Here is a 22,796-nt window from a genome sequence, read left to right on the forward strand (position 1 = left end):
AAGACCCGAAGGTAGATCCTGGATTCCAGGGAGAAAAAATTCAGAGTTGAGAGCACTATATGAATCCTCTAAGAAGGTTTATGTTCTGCAAAATCCAAACTGGAATTTTACATTCATTTAACTGAATCTTCTTCTCTCCTGTAGACTCACACTTCTCAGTCTTTCTCTAGTTTTTGGGAACTAAAGTAAGTCAGAAGCCTTCCCAGAAGCAACTAAACCTCAGCCAATTATTGAGTTGTCTTACTGTGTGCCAGACCTTGCTGGGGGGAGTCAGGGAGGCACGCACGGTTCCTGCCCATAAGCTAATGGATGGTAGTGCTCCTTGTGGGTACTCTTTGAATACCCCATCAGCTTCCTGCCATTTGCATCGTGCTAGAGTCAACCCACATTCCGCCTTTTAGAAATGGATTCTCAGGACTGCCCTGGTGGTCCAATGGTTAAGAATCTGCCTGCCAAAGGAGGCGGCATGGGTCCCATCCCTGACTGGGAAACTAAAATCCTGCATGTCACACGGTATGGCCGAAAAATAGAAAAAAAAAGTATTCTCCATACTATTTTCTAGCCTCTGAAATTTTAAAATCCAATAACCTTATAACAATTTGTGGAGTATGGATTTTCACCCATATTTTCACCATCCTATAAACGTTTTTATTCCTACAAGTTTTCTTCCTGTTCTGGTTCCCACTTGCATATATCATTTACAAGTTGCTTTTATAGGACACCCTCCAACTGTGCTTCTGCACGTTCCTGGACATGAACGACGGACTTAGAGGGTGGGGTGGGGGCAGTTTGCACCTGACCCACTGATGGGCTGCTGTCTAGTCCTGTCTCCTTCTTTCATTAACATTCTTTTCATTCCCAATTGCAGAGGGTTTTCAGGCTGATTTCTGTTGTTCCTTCAAACTCGATAAATCTGCCCATGAGACGCAGTTCGGCCGGAGTGACCAGCATGGCGGTAAAACAAGTTCTGTGCATCTGACGGCCAAGGCCCAGAGCAGAGACCGAGCCAAAGCAGGCCTGGCAGAACCAATGAATCATGACCAGTTTCATCTAGTGCCTAATCACATCGTGGTCTCCGCAGAAGGAAACATTTCTAAAAAAACCGACTGCCTCGGCAGAGCACTGAAATTTGACAAAGTGGGCTCCGCTCAGTACCGGAGTGCATCTGAAGAGAAAACCAGCCGGAGAGACTCCGCAAAAGGCAGCGAGTGCTCCCCTGGCCCTGAAGGCCACCGGAAAAACTCGTCCAGACCAGATCACGGTCCTGACAGCAAACTCTCAAGCCTCCTAGTAGATTCACACCTGGAGATGACCTGTAATAGCTCCTTCCAGGACAAGACGCTGAGGAATTCTCCAAAGAATGAAGTTTTACACACAGACATCATGAAAGGGTCAGGCGAGCCCCAACCTGACCTCCAGCTCACTAAGAGTTTAGAAACGACATTTAAGAACATTTTGGAACTCAAAAAGGCTGGGAGGCAGTCCCAGAGTGACCCCACGGTTAGCAGCTCTGTCGAGTTAGATTTTCCCAATTTTTCTCCAATGGCTTCGCAGGAAAACTGCCTGGAAAAGTTCATCCCGGACCACAGTGAAGGCGTTGTAGAAACTGACTCTATTTTAGAAGCAGCTGTAAATAGTATCCTAGAGTGTTAATAGCGCAGTCCTCCCCGCACCCGCCCTGAGACCCCGCCCCGGACAAGTTACATTCTTTCCTGGCAAAAGCAATGGAAACGGTCTCCTGTCTCCAGCCTGCTTGATCTTTCATCACAGGTTATTCTTTCTAATTTCAATCCCATTCTTTCTTTAAGAGCAATACTTGTCGTGGTTACAGGGAGATCCTTCAGTAAAGCTGATCCTTATTAGAAAGCAGTCTGATAGGCCCTATACATTTCAAGTGTTTTAAAAGTGCTTATCGTCATTTTTTTTGTTGTTTTTTTTCCCAAACACTGTAATTCAATGAGATCACAGTACACTTGGCCCTAGGTAAAATTCTGACAATCATAAGTCATTTGAAAAGAACAGACTTTATTAAAGAAAATCAAACAGGACTGTTAGAAGATACTTTTTAAAGAATATCCCCACTGTATCTCCAAATTTGGGCTTTGAGGGGGGTGGGTCTTGGGGTTGTCATGGGCCAGGAGACCGCATGGCTCTCCCCTCGGCCGTCTGTGAGCAGTTAGTCCTGGCTGCTCTGCTGGGACCCACAATCCCAGCCTGAGCACCTGAAGCGCACAAGCAGGGCTTCCTGTTCACTCAAGTGCTTTTCTGATGCTCCCTGAGCAGAACCTCACCTCTTCAGCACATCCACGTTGAATTTCATCTAGGGAAAACTTTGTTTTGAGTTGTGACAGCATGACTTGAGATAATCTCACCAGGCAAAATAAAGGAAAAATGGAAACCAGTTAAGTGGCACAGTGTACAGGGGAGGCCAGGATCGAGCCTTGAGGAATATAATATGTATATATGTAAAAGCATATATATTATGTTCACTGTTGAGAAAAAAACAAGTGTTTTGCATTCTACAATTGGATCTAGTCAACATACAATGAATGTTTTTGTTGGTTGCTGGGTTTTGTTTCATTCAACCTCTCTTCGCACCCCCTCCCACAACAAATAGCCAAGCGTCAAAAGCACTTTCATTTGAAAACTGTGTTATAATTTTTCAGTTTAAATGTTAAGGGGACTTTGGCCTTGTTTCTGCTTCTTGTTGTCTGAGAACAGTAGTCACACCCCACCGGCAGCAATCATTACCAAAACACAGACAAACCAAAGGTAACCAGCCAGCCCACCACTGAAAGGAAAGATCTGAGACCCGGATGCCCACTTGAGAGCCAAAGGACACGCCCTGTCATGGTTTGTGTTTGGCCCATGTTCATGGATGTGACTTATTGCTTTATTTATTTATATTTCTTTTCAGGGAGCTTTCCCCATTTTCCCTTCTTGTATGCCTGCCCCAGGCCCTCCCATTTCTGTTGTCACTTTCATTCTCCAGGTCACTGCAACCATCAGTGTCCCCTAGCATTGGGAACGCTACACATGGCATTCCGTGTGTACTGTCTGACATACGTGTGTGCGTGTGTCTGGGCTGTTCAGGTACAGAGGTTATTCTGGCTACAGAGTGTACACAGTCACCCTCCCTCTTATGTGGACAGGCTCTCATCTCTTCTGTCCATCTCTCTAGCTTTAGAGGAACTCCCACTGGTCTTCACTTGAACACGTTGCCAAGATTTACTTCTGGCCTTCCCCAAAATGAGGACAACCCCTGTCATCATGTTGGGCATTTCTTTTCCAGATTGGCCTGCAATGGAAAGGAGGGCTTCTGATTCCTAGAAAACACAACAGAAGACCTAGACTCTCCCTGCCCCTTAGTGCCTCCCCGCCAACACACACAGACAGAGAAGTCCTGGGAGACTGCCAGTCTTCACAAAAGCAAAATACCTTCTCCCCACTCCCACCCTTGAGCCAATAGAAACCGGAAAGTCTGGGCCATTTCACAGTTGCCACGTTTTCCTCATTTGTGCCAATGTCCAAGTTGCAGATTTCCCCTTCTTTCCCGTATTGTAACATATTAGAAAGATAAGTTGGTATTGCCAGTTGGAACTGTTTGGGCAGCCCTGGGATAACACCCTGCTCTGAACCCCATGATGTCACAGGTTCTTCTTCTCTTAGGGCTCATGCTCCCCTAATTTACTAGCAAGACTTAAAGGTGGTTCCTCCTGATCAAATTCTTCTCATTGTGGAAATTTATACCTGGAAGCCTTCTTGGAGGCTACTGATGAGTTACATTAATTACTGAATCAGTGGAATTCTTTAGAGACAAGATAGATTCATGTACATTTGTCACCTCTCTCCTTCCCTCCCCTGCCCTGCCACCCCAGTCCCAGCTTTTCAATATACCATCTTAAAGGGTTTTTTGAAGACTTGACACTTGTCGAGAAAACCAAGAGCCTAACTTACCAAAATGAAACTTGTAAATTTTTGTGTCCTTGTATGTAAGTTTACTTTTAATGGAGGAAAGATTCTAGATAATGACAAATGACGATTACGAAATGTATTTTATTCCTGTGATTAGGTCATAACTCGCATGTCGAGGCCCCTCTGGTGGAGGGTTAGAGCTCAGCCTCAGATGGCCAACATTCAGTTGTTAAGGTTCATTAGTCAAAGTTAAGTTTTAGAGCTACTCGTACTCAGTAACAAAAATCATCTTTTCTTTTTTTTTTTTCTGTTGTTGTTGTGGAAGAGTGTGAATTTGTTATTAAGCATTTGATTTTCTGTGTCCTTAAGTACTGCCTAAAGATAAAGCAAATTTTAAACTGGCAATTACGAAAAAGAACTATTTTAGCGCTGAAGAATTTAGTAGACTTTGTTAGATTAGGGAGGCCTTACAGACTGACTTGACTTAAAGAGGACGCGTCACTCACTGTCAGTGTGGTGTGGGCTTTATTTGCTTAAATACCTTCATTTGTATAGTATGTCTCACTTGAAATTGCTTTGTATACATTTTGTAAAAATATTTATAAAATGTTTTGTAAAAAAAAGTATAACAAATTGCAGTTTATTTTGTTATGTTGGATAAATACTGTTAAAAGAAACCAGTCAGTAACTATATTGTTAATCCATGGTTAGGAAATGTTTAGTTGGAGATTACAAAATGAAACAACCATTGCAATACAGCCAAAGATTTGGGAAAATGTGCAACTGTGATTGTCTTGATTTTGCAAAGAAGAATGGCTGCTTTCCCAGAAGAAAAGGGTAAGTAAGTGTCCAGTGGGCATTCTGTTATTAAATCCTGTTACCCAAAACTAGCTCTGCCAGTGAAGGGGTAGGATTTTAATTGATCAGCCTTTCCAAGCGTTGCCAATTAAAGTTGGTCAATGAGAAAGTTTAGTCATGTACATGTCAGGCCTCCCTCCCGGGACTCCTGCCACATGGGCCCTTAACTAAGGAAGGAAAAATGAGGTCATTTAAAGGTTAGATAAATGGGTCTCAATCTGCAAGAAATTTCCTTTAGTCATTATATTTCTTTTGTTTCTGCAGGGACAAGAAGGCTAAGGGATAGGTAAAAAATGAAAAAGATTAAGAACTGTTTGACATGAGACTTGTTCCAGAATGAACACGTTTCTCTTTGGATTCACACATTTGACCAAATTATATTGAGAAATAACCCGTTATGTCTATAAAGTCAGCCCCAGGGGCAGTTCTGAATTCCTATACTCCCTCCCAAGTGTAACTTTACCAAAATGGTCAGGAAAACTACCAGAGTGGAAACTTTGTGGAGTAAGGGTCTAAGTCCTTACCTTTTTCTTTGGGGCCTAGAATTTATACTTAGCCTCCTTATTTTATGGTTTAATGGCTCCCTTCCCCACCCCTACCGTTAGGTGGTAGCAGTCGGGATATCAAAATTCTTCAGTAATCAATATATAAAGAGGAAGTCATTCTCCTATATCTAACACAAGTTAGAATAATGACATCAGTGGATGGATCCCTTGATATCTTCAGAAGTGGTGTCCTGCTATCAAGCTTCTCCCCTTGCTAAAGACAGGTATGTGTCCAACATGACACTCTTGCCCCTCCTCTGCCCATTTGTAGTAGGTGTGCCCTGTGAATGAAGAGAAGGATCATCTGGCTACTTGGTTAGGATTGAAGTCTGTGTGTTGCGCGGGAGCACGCACAGAGGAAAAACCTTGTCTTAGGATGGTTAGAGTCCTGAGCCCTGTGTACGAGAGGCCCTGTCCCAGGACAGGGGCCCTAGCACTACCTGATTTGGGGAGAACAGCCAGGGAGTTACTGGGGGAAAAGGGAAAGGAAAGCAAAGAAACTACATCTTGGGGCACAGCAGCAGCATCGCTCAGGCAGGATATCTGTGGCACTGGATCTGAGCTCTGGCTCTGCTTCAGAGACAGAAGGGACTCCCAGGCGTCTGGCATTAAGTATCAGACTGTCGAGCAGTTTGCAGGCAATGTGCTAAGCCCAGGGGGTCTACAGATCACTCGAGTGCGATGTCTATGCTCAAGGAGCTCCGTCTAGAGAGGAAGCAAGTCCATAAATAGCTACATTCCAAGAGAAAACAAACTTGGGGCTAAAAGTTTTCCAGATCTCCACTTGGTAGAGAGCCACGATCTATATTCCCATGCCCCTCTTATTTCCATGGTTCTTAGTGCAATTTCCTGAGGTACATTTGAGAAAAAATAAGTATGATACTTTTTGCATGAATGAAGATAGAGGAATTTTATAGTGTTAACTGTATGGAGAAATCTGGTGCTGCAGAAACACAGTGTAGCAGCACCTTTGCAGTATCAAGTGGATTCTAAAGGATACATACAGGCTAAAGTGAATAGCCTGTATGTATCTACACTGCTGCTGCTGCTGCTGCTAAGTCACTTCTACTACAGGTTAAAAGACCTTCATGAGTCCCTGATCTATATTCCTTGTAGGCATGTGCTGGAGCAAATCATGTATGAAGGTCAAGGAAAGGGGTATAATGGGGGTGGAAGCAGGTGGGCACGGAAAGCGTCTTTAGCAGCAGAACCTGGGAACAGGCCCCAGGACTTCACCTAAACCGTCATCAGACAGCTTCATGCAAGTTACTCTCATCCTTTGCTTCTCTGCCTGTCAACTGGGAAGACTTGTCCTGATTCTCCACTTTTTAAGGTGTAAAATGAAGTCTTAAAGGAATGTGGAAGGTAAGAAAAGCTAAAGTTCCATTATCCCCAAAATAATTCACAAGAGGTCTGGGCGGTTCTGTTTTGCATTTGGTCTTACCTACAGCATACTCTCTGCCCACCCCCTCTGCTCTCCTGTGTCTACCCTCAACCCTCAGGAGGCTGCCACCCTCCACCAGTTCTCTCCTTTTCCCCTTTCACTTTTGCTCCCTTTGCTCGCTGTTTATCAGGACCTAAAGCTGTTGTCCATGTTCCTTCCCAACTCCAGGCTCACCTGGTTGCTCTCTCCCACCTGCTGCCTAGGGACCCCATGGCACTCTCTGAGGAAGCAACCAGGAAATCCTGAAACAAAGTCGACTGCAAGGAGGGTCCTAATCCAAGAAAGAGGTTTGGGGCGGACGGGAAATTGCAAGTTGGGCCCACTTTAGGGTGTGTGGGGTGTGATGCTTTTGCCTTACTGAGAAGGCATGGATTCCAAATAATCCCAAAATGCAGATATATGTTAGGAAAGGAATCCCAGAACCAATTCAGAGAACCATAGAACATTGGCTCTGAATTTTTTATTATGGATCCTAGTTCCCCGATCAGGGATCTAATCGGTGCCCCTGCACTGGCGTCTTAAACACCGGACCACCAAGGAAGTCCCTTGCAAAGAGTCCTAAAAAACAAACAGACATACAGTCAAGTGGTTTCTAAAACAGGAAGATCACAAGAGCCTAAGAAAGCGATTTCTTAAACTAATAGATAAGTGATAAACAAAGGGCATGCCATAGAGTGTAAGCCTTTCTCCTATTCCAGGCCCTACTCCCATTTCCCTAGGATAACCTCCATCAACACTTTCCTGTGTGTGTGTTGTGTGTTAGTTGCTCAGTCGTGTCCGACTGTGCGACCCCATGGATTGTAGCCTGCCAGGCTTCTCTGTTCATGGGGATTCTCCAGGCAAGAATACTGGAGCAGGTTGCCCTGTCCTCCTCCAGGGAATCTTCCCAACCCAGACACTGAACCCAGGTCTCCTGCATAGTAGGCAGATTCTTTACTGTCTGAGCCACCAGGGCAGCTCACACTGTCCTGTATATCCTTCTTACTCTATCCTGTATCTTGATTTTTCAAATGTAGCCAAATGTCTGGGAGTTTTATAGTTAGGACTCTTTGGTTTTACGTAACAGAAACCCATCTGGTCAGTTAACAGCATAAAGAAGTTTTATAGGAAGGATAAAGATTAAAGGGAAGATTGAAGAGCTTGAAGACTTCAAGGAATTTTCTGCTAATCCCGTAGTTAGTACTCTGTGCTTCCATTGCAGGCGCCATGGGTTTGATCCCTGGTCAGGGAAATAAAATATCTCAAACCAAACAGCATGGCCAATAAATAAAAATTAAAATTCTAAACTTAATCAGCAAAAAATTAACATAAATAAAGTATTTGGGGGTCAAAGTCCAAAAACAAATAAAAGAACTTGAAGACTTGAGAAAGACAGGAATAAGAAAACTCCAGGAGGCCTTAGGAGGTGGAAATCCTTAAAAGGCTTGCCCTGGACTAATTCTGTTTCTTCCACTGTTGAAGATTCAAAATCTGGAGGAGAGAAGGTTAGGGTCTTATGGGCAGGAAGGAGTTGAAAAGATGTTCCAGAGACCCCTTCAACGGATGTATTGGGAGGTCAAGTGTGTTTGGATTTGATGCCCCACCCTCCAAAGACTGTACACAATGAAGGAGAGCTCACTCAGCCCACAAGAGAAAAGGGGAGGGAGGTCAATAGGCCAAAAAAGAAAAAACCACTGAGATTTCAGGACATAAAGACCTACCTCACTGCATATATCAATAATTTCATAGTATTCCATAAATTGTTCTAACCATTCCCTAATGATGGACAACTGAAATGGTCAAGAAAAAAGAGAACTGAGGCCTATGTGGTCTGGCTGTAAAGAATCAGATTCTAGAGGCTGTATATGGCCATGCCCCATTCTCATTCAGGAACCTGTTTCAAGTAAAAAGTCTATCTTGCCCAGAGCTCAGGGCATATACTCAATTTACTATAAACATGTAGTCAGTGAACATTTTGGGCTTGAGAAGTACTCCATCTCCCTTTCTCTGGATCAGTCTGGTGGAATGATGGCTTTGGGTCTGAGAATAAGCAATCTGCTAGCACCATCTGCTGGCCCTGGAAAGCCTCTCCTGACTCCTGGCCTCCACGTCTCAGCCAGGGGTGTTACATATTACTAACACCTCTGAAAGAACCTTTAGTACCACAGAACCTATCTTTTATGTGTAGACAGGAACTTACAAAACATTTACTTTGTTTCTTGTTTACTATGTAATGGATGTTTCATAGTTTGCTGGCCTTTCTGTTTTTGCCTTTCCACAAAGTAAGACACGGTGAGGTGCTGAAAAAGCGAGTAAATATGAGCCTCACACCACAGTCTGTGATTCTGAAGACCATGTTGTCCTTTGACATTTATTCATCAGGTACTGGGCTCTGTGCATGGTACTTTATGGATGAACTATTAATAGTTACATAGCACTTACCAAAATGATGTTTGGAGCTTACTGCTGCTAAGTCACTTCAGTCGTGTCCGACTCTGCGCGACCCCATAGACGGCAGCCCACCAGGCTCCCCCGTCCCTGGGATTCTTAGATGGTTAATAAATCCCTGCAGGTGTCCATTGTTTTGAGAGGTGCTGTAGAAGATTCAGAGAAGTATGTGACAAGTTCTCAGCCTTCAGAGAACCCAATCTAGTCAGGGAAACAATAAGCCAAACAATACAGGATAACATCTGTGGATATGCCTGCAAGTGTGTGCCTGCATGCCTGCTAAGTCGCTTCAGTCCGGCTCTGTACAACCCTATGGACTTCAGCCCCCCAGGCTCCTCTGTCCATAGGGATTCTCCAGGCAAGAATACTGAAATAGGTTGCCATGCCCTCCTCGGGGGATCTTCCTGACCCAGGGATCAAACCCATGTCTTTTATGTCTCCTGCATTGGCAGGCGGGTTCTTTACCACCAGTGCTACCTGGGAAGCCCCCATACCTGTAAGTACTAACTGTCAAATAATGACATTTCTTTAGAACTTAAGATAAAACATATATATATAAAAGATAAATATATGTACTATGCTAGACACGTGGTAACACCTGGAGCTTTTTTTTTTCTTTTTAGTCACAAATGAGGATGGTAGACATCCTATAATGCACAAGACAGCCCTCCCTGTCCTGTCAAAGAATTTTCTGGCCCCAAATGCCAGTAGTGCTGAGACTGAAAAACCTGTACTTAGGACCCTTAGATCAGTGATGAGCAAAGCAGGCATGATCTCTGATCTCTTCATGAGGAGAAATATAATAGCTTCCTGATAGAATTCAAGACAGAGACTACTCAAGAACCTTGCTTGTCAAAGTGTAGTTTTCAGACCTGAAGCATCCGTATCACTTTGAATCATGTTTAAAATGTAGAGTATTGATCCCCGCCCCTTCCTGAATAAAAAACATGCATTTTAACAACATCCTCAGGTAGTTCCTATGCACATTAATGCCTGAGACACGCTGCTCATAAGGTTTCCAGAAAAGACAAGGCGTGAGTTTTCATTGTTTTATGAAGACCAGGAAAGAAGGAAGCATATTCCAGGCGGTAAGAGCTGTATAAGGGAAGGTCCTGAGATAGTAAGTTGGAATTTCTAGTTTTCGGTTCAGCACAGTAACAATTAACATAATGTTAAAGTTCGCTTAGCGCCAGACTTTGTGCTAAGAGCTTTAGAAGGAGTAGTTCATGTAACTCGCCTGAGGCTAGTAATAAGGCAAGATCCATTATGTCTATCTATGGGAAAAAGAAACTCAGGGAATTTGCTCAGGGATCCACTGACGGAGCCAGGCCGACGGAATCACAGCTGCGTTTTTGGAGATCAATCCTGGGTGTTCATTGGAAGGACTGATGCTAAAGCTGAAACTGCAATACTTTGGCCACCTCATGCGACGAGTTGACTCACTGGAAAAGACTCTGATGCTGGGAAGGATCGGGGGCGGGAGGAGACGCGGACGACAGAGAATGAGATGGCTGGATGGCATCACCGACTCGATGGACATGAGTTTGAATGATGGACAGGGAGGCCTGGTGTGCTGTGATTCATGGGGTCGCGGAGAGTCGGACACGACTGAGCGACTGAACTGAAGTGAAGTGGTTCTTACTCACCTTTACCCACGAGAGAGCGCCAAAGCCGTAGTCCCAGCTCTCCCCACCCAGCCACGCAGACGCGTAGCGCAACGAGCGGAAGTCGGAGGGCCAGCGCCCACCCTCCACCGGAAGTCAGTGCATTGTGGGAAGCGTCTCGATGTTTATTTACATGCCGGCCTCCAGCACTAAAGCGAGTACACTTGGAATGGAACGGACTGGATTCTGAAGATGACACGGCTCCGAAAAGCTTCCAAGAAGTGCGAAGGAAGCTTTGTGTAACTTTTGGCGGGAATCAAGGCTAACAAAACCTCAGCGGTTTACTACTGCTGAGACGGTTCGGGCCGCCCTCCCGCCCCGCCTTGAGCTGGAGTAGACGTCTCTATGGTCGCGTAAACATAGAGCGGCTTCTCTCGGCCCTATGGGGTGGAACTGCGCATGAGTAGCAGCTGCAGCGTTGGGAAAATGGCGGAGGAAGAGTAAGTGTTTGGGGAGGAGTATCTCTGGCGTGGCTTCTTGAGCATCCGGTGCCATCCACAGTGTTTATTTCTCGCTGGCGGAAAATAAGGGTACTTGTGGCGTGAAACAAGAGAATAGGAAAGGCTCCAGATTACAGAGAGAGGAGTGAGGCGCCGTAGGGGTTGGTATGGGTGGGCGGAGGGGGACGCCGCGGAGTCATCTCAAGGGGGCGAGGATTGACTTTGGGACAGCGGACTTAGAGCAGGCTGGGTTCCCCCAGCTATGCTTAAGTGTTACCACTGTAGCTGGGCCTGCACGCGACCCAACTCCACGGGGCGGAATCTCATCGCTGATAGTGTTTGTAAAGCTGGGGCAGTAGAAGCTCCGTTGACGTATATAAGGACCAGTGGCTGTGGGGTTCGTGACTTATTAAGGCTTTGGGTCCTAGGGAAAGGGAGGAGTCCATTTTGAGGGCTAGTGTTAGAAACCACAGATTTCGGAAGGGCCATAGCCCTTACGGATTTGAAGATAGTGTTTCCCTAGACCCTGGATATCTTTTGGAAATCTGTTGCATATTTGTTTCTTAAGTACTGTCGCTGGTCTCCATTTTCTGTATCAGACCAAGAAGAAAGATCCCTTTGGTTCCAGAGAATCTCTTGAAAAAGAGGAAGGCTTATCAGGCCCTCAAAGCCACCCAGGCAAAACAGGCGCTTTTGCAAAGGAAAGAGGTAATGGTGGGAACCAGGTGGAGGGAATTAGAGTTTGTGTTTGAGTTGTGTCCAGCACGTGTTGAACTAGACTTGGTACCGATGGCCCCTTCCCCCATCGGTTGGGTTATACCCGGTATTGGTTTCTTGTCTTTGTTTAGCAAAAAATGTATCAAACACTGTCCACAGGCAAAGTACTGGGTTTGAGTTGTTAGGGAAGAAAGTAATTACAGAGTTACGGATTCATACCAAGTGATTTGAGAGACCAGAATTTATACCTGGAAGAAAAATTTTAATGTAGCAATTTTGTAAAGTTTTTACTATTTGCTACATGATTTTGGAGAAGTACATTTTGGAGGCAGTTTATGATGCCTAACACAGTGTTAGGGTCCCTAAATACTTGATGGCAAACGTTGACTGCTTTGGTAAATATTGCTGCTGCTGCTGAGTCCCTTCAGTGGTGTCCGACTCTGTGCGACCCCATAGACTGCAGCCCACCAGGCTCCTCTGTTCATGGGCTGACAACATGTACATTGGTTTTTTTGTTTGTTTATCAGGGACTTTTCGCAATAGTTCTCAAGTTTTCTCAGCTTCACTTCTTTCTTGTCAATCTTGTTTTTTCATTATATAAGAATACAGGGGACGTCCCTAGCATTCCAGTGGCTAAGAATCCTCGCTTCTATCGCAAGGGACATGGGTTCAATCCCTGGTCAGGAAACTAAGATCCTGCATGCTGAAATGTAGCCAGAATATAAGTAAAAATAAATTAAAAAAAAATAAAAACAGAGGATGTTTGTTTGTGCCCCTTTCCAGAGAATAGGGGAAATAAACTCTATGAATAGTGACTAGTGAATTACCGCTGTGAAAGAAAAAATGACTACAGCGTCAAAAAAAATGGTGATGATGGTCTACCTTCTCTGTAGCAGAGGAAAGGAAAACAAGTCAAGTTTAAGCGACTAGAATGGTTTGTCCATGATTCCTGGCGGCAGCTACGGGACAGAGCGCGACTCAGACGGCTAAAAGTGAAACCCCACGGCTTGGAGGCACCAGACAGACATTCCCTGGCCTTTGTTGTTCGCATTGAAAGGTAGGGAACTTGGTGGATTCCACGGGGCTGGGGAAACTTGGTTCAGCTTTAGACCCTTTTTAGGGAGATGAGATATAAGCCCTTAAGGCAAGTGGTGCTAGGAATTCTGGGCTAAGCAAAACAGATTTTGTCTTCAAAATTAGGGAAACTGGAGGACTTCCCTGGAGGTCCAGTGGTTAAGACTTCACCTTTCAATGCAGGGGGTGCGGGTTTGATCAGTGGAACTAAGATTCCACCTGCCTTTGTAGCCAAAAAAACAAAATACAGAAGCAATACTGTAACAAATTCAATAAAGACTTCTACTAAAGTTAGCCACATTAGAAAAAAAAGATTCGGGTGATTGGGACTTTCCTGGTGGTCCAGTGGTTACGATTCTGCACTTCCATTGCAGGAAGATAGGTTTGATCCCTGGTGAGGCAACCAAGAATCCCACGTGCCACAAGGTGCAGCCAAAAAATACATAAATATATTAGGGAAACTGACATTAAGCAAATAGACATGAAAATACACTAATTGCTGTGAAGGCAAAGTGCTGGATGTTAGGACACGGGGGCCATAGTGTGATCTGTAGTGGTTTAGGACACTTGAAGCAGGATGCTGCGGCCTGCCCACATGAAAAGTTTGGGGGGCAGCTTTCCAGGCAGAGATGTAGAAAGTTCAAGTGTAGGATCAAGGTGGTTTCTTAGGAACTGAACCAGGGTCCAGCAGATGGTGCATAGTCAGTGCTGGGGAGAGCACAGGAAGCTTTTTCACATTCAGCGATAACCTTACCCATTCCTACCTGCACATACAGCGTTACCTCTCCCTTTCATACCCAGTCATCCAACTCAGAAACGTGGGGTTTTGTTTTTATTTGGCTGCAACAGGTCTTAGTTTCAGCACACAGGATTTTCAATCTTCACTGTGGCACGTGAGATCTAGTTCCCTGACCAGGGATTGAACCTGGGCCTCTAGCATTAGGAGCACAGAGTCTTAGCTACTGGACCACCACAGAAGTCCCAGAAACCTGTGGGGTTTTAGTATGTGTGAGCTTCCTATCCTTGCCCTTGCCAGTAATCTCTTTTTTGCCTTTTATTTGTATTTTTAAAATTAGAGTGTAGCTGGCTTTCATTGCCTATTATCTCTTTCCTGGACTATCACGTCAGCTTTCTAGCTAAACTTCCCAGACTTTGGTGTCACTTTCTTGTTTCTGTTTTATATGCTCTCTTTGGCGATTGTCAAATCTGGTTATGTCTCCTTTACTTAAAATCTTCTCTAGCTTTTAACACCCACAGACACAAGTCGTTGTCCTTCGCTTGACACATACAACCCTCCCCATTACAAGTCCAGGGACCATTTCTGTTCCTGTGGCCCCTCAGGCATTGCTCCACATAGCATGGCAAACGATCTGTTTACATAGCTATTGCCCGCTCAGCTGAACTCTGTAAGTCAGGCTCTATGTCCTGCCCTCTGGGTGCCCGTTAGTGGCACACACTTCATAGTGCTTGCTGGGCAGAGCCTGACTTTGCTGTTCGTTTCAGGATTAATGGGGTGAGTTCACTGGTGCAAAGGACCATTGCCAGACTTCGCCTGAGTAAGATTTTCAGTGGTGTCTTTGTGAAAGTGACCCCTGAAACCATAAAGACGCTTCGTATTGTGGAACCTTATGTGACCTGGGGGTGAGTATGGTTTTTTGTGTGAATTCACATTACGTTATACTGGAGAATGTTGAGAACATTGGGATGCACAGGGTACTATTCTCCAGCACTTATGTTGCTGAGTCGGGGGAACATCGTGCCACAACCACAGTTATCAGGGGTCAGCTGCTAGCCTTAAGAATCTTGGAACATGGAACAGGTAGAGCAGGGGTTATTGGGACAGCTTATAACGGTTTGAACAGGGCTGTGGTAGGGCTTGGTCAGCTATAGGTTAAGGCCAAGTAAGGTAAGAGATTAATTCTTGGAATCTTGAAGCAGAGCTAGGGTGGTATTCCTTCAAACATTAAAACCCAAAAAAAGACTTGGATTTCATTTCAAACTTTTTCAAACTCTTGAATAGGGTCACATAAGGCCAAAGTCCTAGATTATAAGCCACGACTTTATTTTTGCTGGGAAATAAACATCTTTACCTAGCAAGTATTTATATCTGTAATTTTTAATTACATAGTGGGGGCTGTGTGGGTTTTTTTCACCTCCTTTGGGTGTATGCTTCCCAAGTGTCCCAGCTGCAGTGTGTTGAGGACACTCCTGGGGAAGGGCGTTGGGAGACTCCTTAGCCAGGCTACAGGACTGTGCTGCAAGCATGGTGTGGCCTGCCAGGGGCGGGGCGGTGCTGTGATTGAGCTTCATTCTGCCTCACATAGATTTCCAAACCTGAAGTCTGTTCGGGAACTCATCTTGAAACGTGGACAAGCAAAGGTCAAGAACAAAGTCATCCCTCTGACAGACAACACAGTTATTGAGGAGCACTTGGGTGAGTGAGCATCTGAGTAATCAGCAGAAAAGTCCCCAGAACTTGCCAGAGTGCTGAGCCCTGGCATAGCAGAGCCTCGCGGTACGTGCTGGGGAAGTGCTAAATACAGGGATCTGAACCTTATGTTTTTTAGGGAAGTTTGATGTCATTTGCTTGGAAGACCTCATTCATGAAATTGCCTTCCCGGGGAAGAATTTCCTGACGATCTCAAGGTTCCTGCGCCCTTTCCAACTCTCAGTGGCCCGTCACGCTACCAAGAATAGAGTGGGCTTCCTCAAGGAAGTGGGCTCACCGGGCTATAGAGGTGAACGCATCAATCAGCTCATCCGGCAGCTGAACTAAACCCAGGTGAGGTGGGGCTGAAACTGCCCTTTGGTGGACTCTCAGTGGGCCAGGCCTTGCCTCTTAAAAGGTATTCTTGCGTTTACAAGTGTATGAGAATAACTTTGGGTGGGAGGTGGCTGGTACTCACAAATTTAGTGGATGGAGATACTTGAACAGTGAATGCCTAGTTAGGACAGGGGGCTGTGTGTTATCTCAAGAGTTACAGGATAGAAAACACTTGAGTCACCAAAAAACCTTCTGTGTTGCTATGTTCATTTTAGCTGGAGATGGAGAGAGAATAAAAACTAATTTCAAAAAGGATATGAAGGTGTAAACCATCACCTCTTTGAAGGAATCTTAATTCTTGAAAACTGACTTCTATTCTGCTTACTTAGGTTAGGGTTACAGTACATCTGTATTAATGAAGTTGTTTTTTCTTCCTCAGCGTCCCTGAAAACTGCACTGGAGGCATGTGTTTTTGTTTTATGGAATTGTCACTCAGTATCTTCAAGGAAGATTGTTTTCTGCTAGAATATATCTTCAGAAACTGGGGGAAAGGGTCAGGGGAAACATGGCACAGTTCACAGCAGGCACTGCATCCCTCCTCAGTTCCAAGGAAGAGTTCCTGTGTGTTTTCTGTGATGACCACTGTCCACCTCTGAAACCAGCAAAAGGAAGGAGGAAGTCCTCTTTTATCACGTCTATCCTGGGCTTTACTGTTGGTGACTGAACACTTAGCTATGAATACAAGATAGCAGTGGACCAAGCCCAGGAGCATGTTGAACCTGGGGTTTCCTGGGGCCTTGTTTTTGGAAGAACTTGAAGTTAGAATTGAATTAAATTAGAACTTGAAATTAAAAGCACACAAAAGCAATACTTGGTTGTCTCTCCCATGAGTTCATGTTCTGACTTCAGTGACAGCCTGGCAAGCTCTCAGGCTGGCTCTAGGTATATCCAGTGTCGTCTTTATTGCAGCTGGCTTAGCGCTTTTTTCTCTAGCTCAGGATTTTAACCTACTCTTGGATCTGTGAGAAGGGCCCGTTCCCAGAAAAACATACACTCCAGTTTTTCGTTGGAAGTTTAGGGTATTTGCAGATCGTTCTCAGGGACCCTATGTGAAGAAGTCCTGCACTGTCAGGATTGGTCACACAGGCTCTGATCTTGCAGCCTCCTCTGGTTCTGTGCCCTGTGGGAAGATCAAAGCTTACCAAGGGTTTTTTTTCCCCCTTTCAAGCCAAGTGGATGTTTCCTACAATATGATGGTAGAATGCTGAGCCCCTGTGCCATTAATCAGTAGATCTAAAAATAAATGGAAAACTTTATCCAAGCCAAATTTAAGAATCATAACTCAGAGCATCTCAGCTCTAAGAACTGTTTTGCTCGTTAGAAGTGAAGACACAGTTACATAAACTTTTTGAGAGAGGAGGGCTATACATCAAATAACATTGACAGCTGATATAGTCCAGACCTGAATGCCATGGGACCCTTTATCAAGATGGAATGTTACCTTTAAGGGCTTGTCTTAGGAGAATATTGCTCTTTATGGTTGAGTGGAAATTTCTGCCAATGAGGAAAGTTTGGTCAATGCATAATGCAGCTAGATGCACAATGCACAGTGGCAGGAGACAGAAGGCCAAAGAGAAGATTTCTTGTTTTGGAGATTTCCTTAGTCCAGTGGCTAAAACTTCAAGCTTTCAATGCAGGGGGCCAGGGTTCAATCCCTAGTCAGGGAACTAGATCCCAAATGTCTTAAGATTGCTTGCATGCTGTGAAGATGGAAGATCCCATGTAGAAGACTTTGCCTCAGCCAAATAAAACACTTAAAAGTCTTGCCATAAGGTATGTACTTCACAGTTTCCCCCTGTTGATCTTTAATCTTTTGACAAAAACTGTTAGGTAACCAAGTGGTCCCTCAAAGCAAGGATGGCTGCTTCAGTGCCATCAGGTCTCTTGATGCCAGGTCCTGATAGCCCGGTTCTCTCTTTGGGGGTTATGCTAGCAGGATGTTCGTCAGGGACAATTCTAGATTGTCCAATAAGGGACTTGAGCTAATTTTCCTTGCATGTACATTGTGTATGTCCATTATTTTATAGAAAACTATAGATGTAATCTAGTTTCAAGTCATTTAAACATCTGAACTTCAGAAATTTGCCTCTTCATGGGTTTTAAGATAAGGGAACAAATACCATGGCCAAATGGTCCTGTCACTGGAAAACAGAAACCAGTGTGCCTGCACTGAAGGCAGACTGACAACTTGGCAGGGACTATTTCCCAGGCTGCCTGTAAGTATCCTGGAGCCCAGGGGAAACTTAATTGTGCATCCCCCTAACCAACCTGGGGAGAGCTAAGGTCATAAACTTGTACCAAAAATTTACTGGGTCCTAGTAGGAACCACCAGCCACTAATATAAAGGATTATATGTTGCAGAAAGAATCCATCTGCCATTGCAGGAGACATGGATTCAATCCCTGGTCTGGGAAGATCCCACATGCCATGGAGCAACTAAGCCCATGTGCCAAAACTGTTAGGGCTTCCCTGGTGGCTCAGCGGTAAAGAATCTGCCTGCCAGTGCATCCACCCTGGAGAAGAAAATGGCAATCCACTCCAGTATTCTTCCTGAAAAATCCCCTGGACACAGGAGCCTGGCGAGCCACAGTCCACATGGTCGCAGAGTTGGACACAACTTGGTGACTACATAACAACATGGCAGAAGAGGCATCATTAACTGGCTGGTTGAAGAGTCTCGGTTGTACCGGCAGTGTAACAGCTTGCAGTGCTAGACTGTCTTCTAAAATAATTGGTTTTGAAACTTGCATGTGTTTGAGCCCAAGAAATACATTTGGTTCCTAAGCAAAACTAATTGTCAAAATAGTATACAAGCCTGGTCCAGGATCTTGGGTCAGCTGACTTATTTCAGATGTCTTCTCATCATGGTCTGGTAGTGCTGGTCTTAAAGTCCAGTGTCAAGATCAGTTCATTCAGGAAAGGCCTTCTAACATGGCTTTAAGGAATCCTTTATCCCATGTCTTTTCCAGTATGAATAATGTCCTGGTTGCAGATGACGGTGAATCCAATCTTAATCCAAGGTTGGATTACTGTTGTAAAGCAACTGTATCCCAAATAAACGCACGCAAACACAAAAAACCCAGAAGTTAAGATTATTGTGATAGATTTCAGAAACAGTGTCCTTTTAATAACTAAACTTACAAAGGCTATCTGGGAAGTGAGTCTTAGTAAATACTTCAATGAACAAAACTAGAATGTTCACTGAAACAATCTTTTTCTAAAATTACCCTCATATCTACCAAATAAGTGGTTAACTGACCATATAGTTAGCTATATATGACAAAACTTTAAAAGTCAAGGTTAAAGACTTTGATTACATTGCAATTGAAAAGCAACTTGATTACTGACTGCTGTGACATACACTAAATCTAAGACTGATACCACCAGGTCATATCAGAATTTTAGGAGCTCCTTATAATTTCTAGTAGATATCTATTCAAAATGTTTACCCATATGACACAACCTAAGAAGCTTTATCACCACTTGTTTAACAATGCTTCTCATTTAACATACCAAATAATTCTAATCTAAGACTGATACCACCAGGTCATACCAGAATTCTAGGAGCTCCTTATAATTTCTAGTATATATATCTATTCAAAATGTTTACCCATATGACACAACCTAAGAAAAGACTCTAATGATGGGAAGGATTGGGGGCAGGAGGAGAAGGGGACGACAGAGAATGAGATGGTTGGATGGCATCACCGACTCGATGGACATGAGGTTTGAGTGAACTCCGGGAGTTGGTGATGGACAAGGAGGCCTGGCGTGCTGTGATTCATGGGGTCACAAAGAGTCGGACACGACTGAGCAACTGAACTGAACTGAATTGAAGAAGCTTTATCACCACTTGTTTAACAATGCTTCTCATTTAACATACCAAATAATTCCAATCAGTTTAATATTCCTCTCTCTGAGATGGGGAGAAAACAAGTATTTTGAGGTGCTCCAGGAACAATTTGGAAAACCTCAAAGTTAGCTAGAGAGGTCAAACAAACTTCACTTAGAATTTGATCCTTGGAAAGGTTGTCAAAAGTATCAAAAAGTTTTAAAACACTTGGTCAAACAGAATCACAGGTCACTGTGAAACAATTCCCATTCACTTAACCAAAGTGACAATGAAAGATCCCAATGGCAAATTCAGGTCACTCAAACACAAACTCATAATCTATTGACAAAAGCAGTTCAATATTTTAAGAAAAATTTGTCCTCTTAGAAGGCCAAATTCAGGTTTTGTGCCACTTTAAAATTTTTCCTAAAAAAAATAAAATAAAAATTTTCCTTAATTGAGTTCAGTCTTAGCCAGTCTTGACCATGCACAAAACTCTCACAGTATACTTTTTCACAAACCTCCACAAATTTCAGAGAAGGCAACGCAACGCACTCCAATACTCTTGCCTGGAAAATCCCATGGACAGAGGAGTCTGGTGGGCTGCAGTACATGGGGTCGCTAGGAGTCGGCCACGACTGGGAGGTTTCACTTTCACTTTTCCCTGTCATGCATTGGAGAAGGAAATGGCAACCCACTCCAGTGTTCTTGCCTGGAGAATCCCAGGGATGGGGGAGCCTGGTGGGCTGCCGTTCATGGGGTCACACAGAGTCGGACACAACTAAAGCGACTTAGCCACAAATTTCTCTATCTATAAAGAAACAACCAGCTCTAGGACACGACCTTTTTTTTCCCTTTAACAAAATGCATTTTCATTCCTTATACTTTTCTTTGTTGTAAACACACATCCTACCTTCCTTGCATCCTGAAATGTCTCCTTTATAATTCTTAACCTTAAAACCTTAAAATTTCGGGATTTCCCTGGTGGTCCAGTGGTTAAGACTGAGCTTCCACTACAGGGGGCACAGGTTTGATTACTAGTCAGAGAACTAAGATCCACCTGACATGCATGGTATGGCCACACAAAAAAAAAAAGCAGTAGTGAAAACCAAGAAGCAAGTGATTGTAAACTGCTGTGATATCAGCATTTCCTGATCGACAAACTTAGGTGTTAGTTTTCCGCTCTTAAGAACAGACCTCCCCAACAATTAATGTTCTGGTATTTCATCCTATTTGAAATGACCTGCATAGCGAATGAATTATCGTAATTTAATTTGGTTTAATTTCTAGTTACCAAGATCTGGAGATACTTTTTTTTTTCTTTTGGCCTCACCACACAGTTTGCTGGAGCTTAGTGAAAGCACCAAGTCCTAACCACTGGACAATCAGGAAATTCCCTGGTTTGGGTTCTGTTAGGTGGCTCAGTTCAGTTCAGTTCAGTCACTCAGTCGTGTCCAACTCTTTGCGACCCCATGAATCACAGCACGCCAGGCCTCCCTGTCCATCACCGGCTCCCGGAGTTTACTCAAACTCATGTCCACAGAGTCGGTGATGCCATCCAGCCATCTCATTCTCTGTCGTCCCCGTCTCCTCCCACACCCAATCCCTCCTAGTATCAGAGTCTTTTCCAGTGAGTCAACTCATCGCATGAGGTGGCCAAAGTATTGGAGTTTCAGCTTTAGCATCAGTCCTTCCAATGAACACCCAGGATTGATCTCCTTTAGAATGGACTGGTTGGATCTCCTTGCAGTCCAAGGGACTCTCAAGAGTCTTCTCCAGCACCACAGTTCAAAAGCATCAATTACTCGGCGATCAGCTTTCTTCACAGTCCAACTCTCACATCCATACCTGACCATGGGAAAAACCATAGCCTTGACTAGATGGACCTTGGTTGGCAAAGTAATGTCTCTGCTTTTTAATATGCTATCTAGGTTGGTAATAACTTTCCTTCCAAGGAGTAAGTGTCTTTTAATTTCCTGGCTGCAATCAGCATCTGCAGTGATTTTGGAGCCCCAAAAAATAAAGTCTGACACTGTTTCCACTGTTTCCCCATCTATTTCCCATGAAGTGATGGGACCAGATGCCATGATCTTCATTCTGAAAGTTGAGCTTCAAGCCAATCTTTTCACTCTCCTCTTTCACTTTCATCAAGAGGCTTTTGAGTTCCTCTTCACTTTCTGCCATAAGGGTGGTGTCATCTGCATATCTGAGGTTATTGATATTTCTCCCGGCAATCTTGATTCCAGCTTGTGCTTCTTCCAGCCCAGCGTTCCTCATGATGTACTCTGCATATAAGTTAAATAAGCAAGGTGACAATATACAACGTTGACGTACTCCTTTTCCTATTTGGAACCAATCTGTTGTTCCCTGACCAGTTCTAACTGTTGCTTCCTGACCTGCATACAGGTTTCTCAACAGGCACGTCAGGTGGTCTGGTATTTCCATCTCTTTCAGAATGTTCCACAGTTTATTGTGATCCACACAGTCAAAGGCTTTGGCATAGTCAGTGAAGCAGAAATAGATGTTTTTCTGGAACTCTCTTGCTTTCTCCATGATCCAGCGGATGTTGGCAATTTGATCTCTGGTTCCTCTGCCTTTTCTAAAACCTGCTTGAACATCTGGAAGTTCACGTTTCACATTTTGCTGAAGCCTAGCTTGGAGAATTTTGAGCATGACTTTACTAGCGTGTGAGATGAGTGCAATTGTGCGGTAGTTTGAGCATTCTTTGGCATTGCCTTTCTGTTAGGTGGCTCAGTTCCTCTCAATGACACCGTCATGAGTGCTGGAAGCACTAGGCAACCAGCCTCTGTCATGCCCCCAGATAAGCAGTACTTAATGATCATAGTGGGTTTCCTTATGGGACGGATACAGGTCATGAAAACTGATCCTACGACACTTCTGGGAGATCCTCTGTCATCTAAGAGTATCTTGTAAGTGGAAGGAGCAAAATGTCCCTTTATTCTTCAGAGATGAAAAATTCAGTCTCTGATTTCACTAGCAAAATTTTGTTCAGACCATATATCAACTCATTTTTTTTTTTCAATTTAAGCCAAATT

At 44.1% G+C, this 22,796-nt stretch overlaps 2 protein-coding genes and 1 long non-coding RNA gene across 8 annotated transcripts in view; 2 read left to right on the plus strand and 1 right to left on the minus strand.

The window, feature by feature from the left end:
• BICRAL (BICRA like chromatin remodeling complex associated protein) overlaps positions 1–4,691 on the plus strand; it is a 109,269-nt gene extending 104,578 nt beyond the window's left edge. For all 5 annotated transcript variants that reach the window (XM_088831189.1, XM_055407092.2, XM_055407096.2 and 2 more), the window contains one exon: positions 869–4,691. In XM_088831189.1, the coding sequence (XP_088687315.1) occupies positions 869–1,653 (785 nt within the window). In that variant the 3' untranslated portion in view covers positions 1,654–4,691. The remainder of the gene's footprint in view (positions 1–868) is intronic.
• A 1,727-nt stretch (positions 4,692–6,418) lies between these two features.
• LOC129543790 (uncharacterized) lies at positions 6,419–10,972 on the minus strand. The gene is made up of 3 exons (XR_008683339.1): positions 10,836–10,972; positions 9,184–9,335; positions 6,419–7,320 (listed from the first exon to the last, which is right to left on the minus strand). It is a non-coding gene; the product is annotated as an uncharacterized LOC129543790 (long non-coding RNA).
• A 104-nt stretch (positions 10,973–11,076) lies between these two features.
• Positions 11,077–16,718, plus strand: RPL7L1 (ribosomal protein L7 like 1). 2 transcript variants are annotated; one of them, XM_055407098.2, is made up of 7 exons: positions 11,077–11,293; positions 11,893–12,001; positions 12,904–13,067; positions 14,588–14,725; positions 15,409–15,518; positions 15,652–15,866; positions 16,288–16,718. In XM_055407098.2, exons 1-6 carry the CDS (start codon positions 11,253–11,255, stop codon positions 15,858–15,860), a joined length of 771 nt encoding a protein of 256 aa, XP_055263073.1. In that variant the 5' UTR covers positions 11,077–11,252; the 3' UTR covers positions 15,861–15,866; positions 16,288–16,718. The 2 variants fall into 2 exon arrangements, with proteins under 2 accessions (XP_055263073.1, XP_055263074.1); XM_055407099.2 differs by having other exon boundaries at positions 12,907–13,067.
• The last annotated feature ends 6,078 nt before the right edge of the window (positions 16,719–22,796 follow it).

This window comes from Moschus berezovskii, chromosome 23 (assembly GCF_049115385.1).
Source record: "Moschus berezovskii isolate FMDL1 chromosome 23, NW_MosBer_1.0, whole genome shotgun sequence".
Classification (NCBI taxonomy): Eukaryota; Metazoa; Chordata; class Mammalia; order Artiodactyla; family Moschidae; genus Moschus; species Moschus berezovskii.

Bases quoted from the DNA above. Each gene is read 5' to 3' on its own strand.
- RPL7L1 (XM_055407098.2), top strand. From the start codon at position 11,253: ATGAGTAGCAGCTGCAGCGTTGGGAAAATGGCGGAGGAAGA. The intron at 14,726-15,408 runs GTGAGTATGGTT...TGCCTCACATAG, and splicing joins GAACCTTATGTGACCTGGGG to ATTTCCAAACCTGAAGTCTG. The intron at 15,519-15,651 runs GTGAGTGAGCAT...TATGTTTTTTAG, and splicing joins AGTTATTGAGGAGCACTTGG to GGAAGTTTGATGTCATTTGC.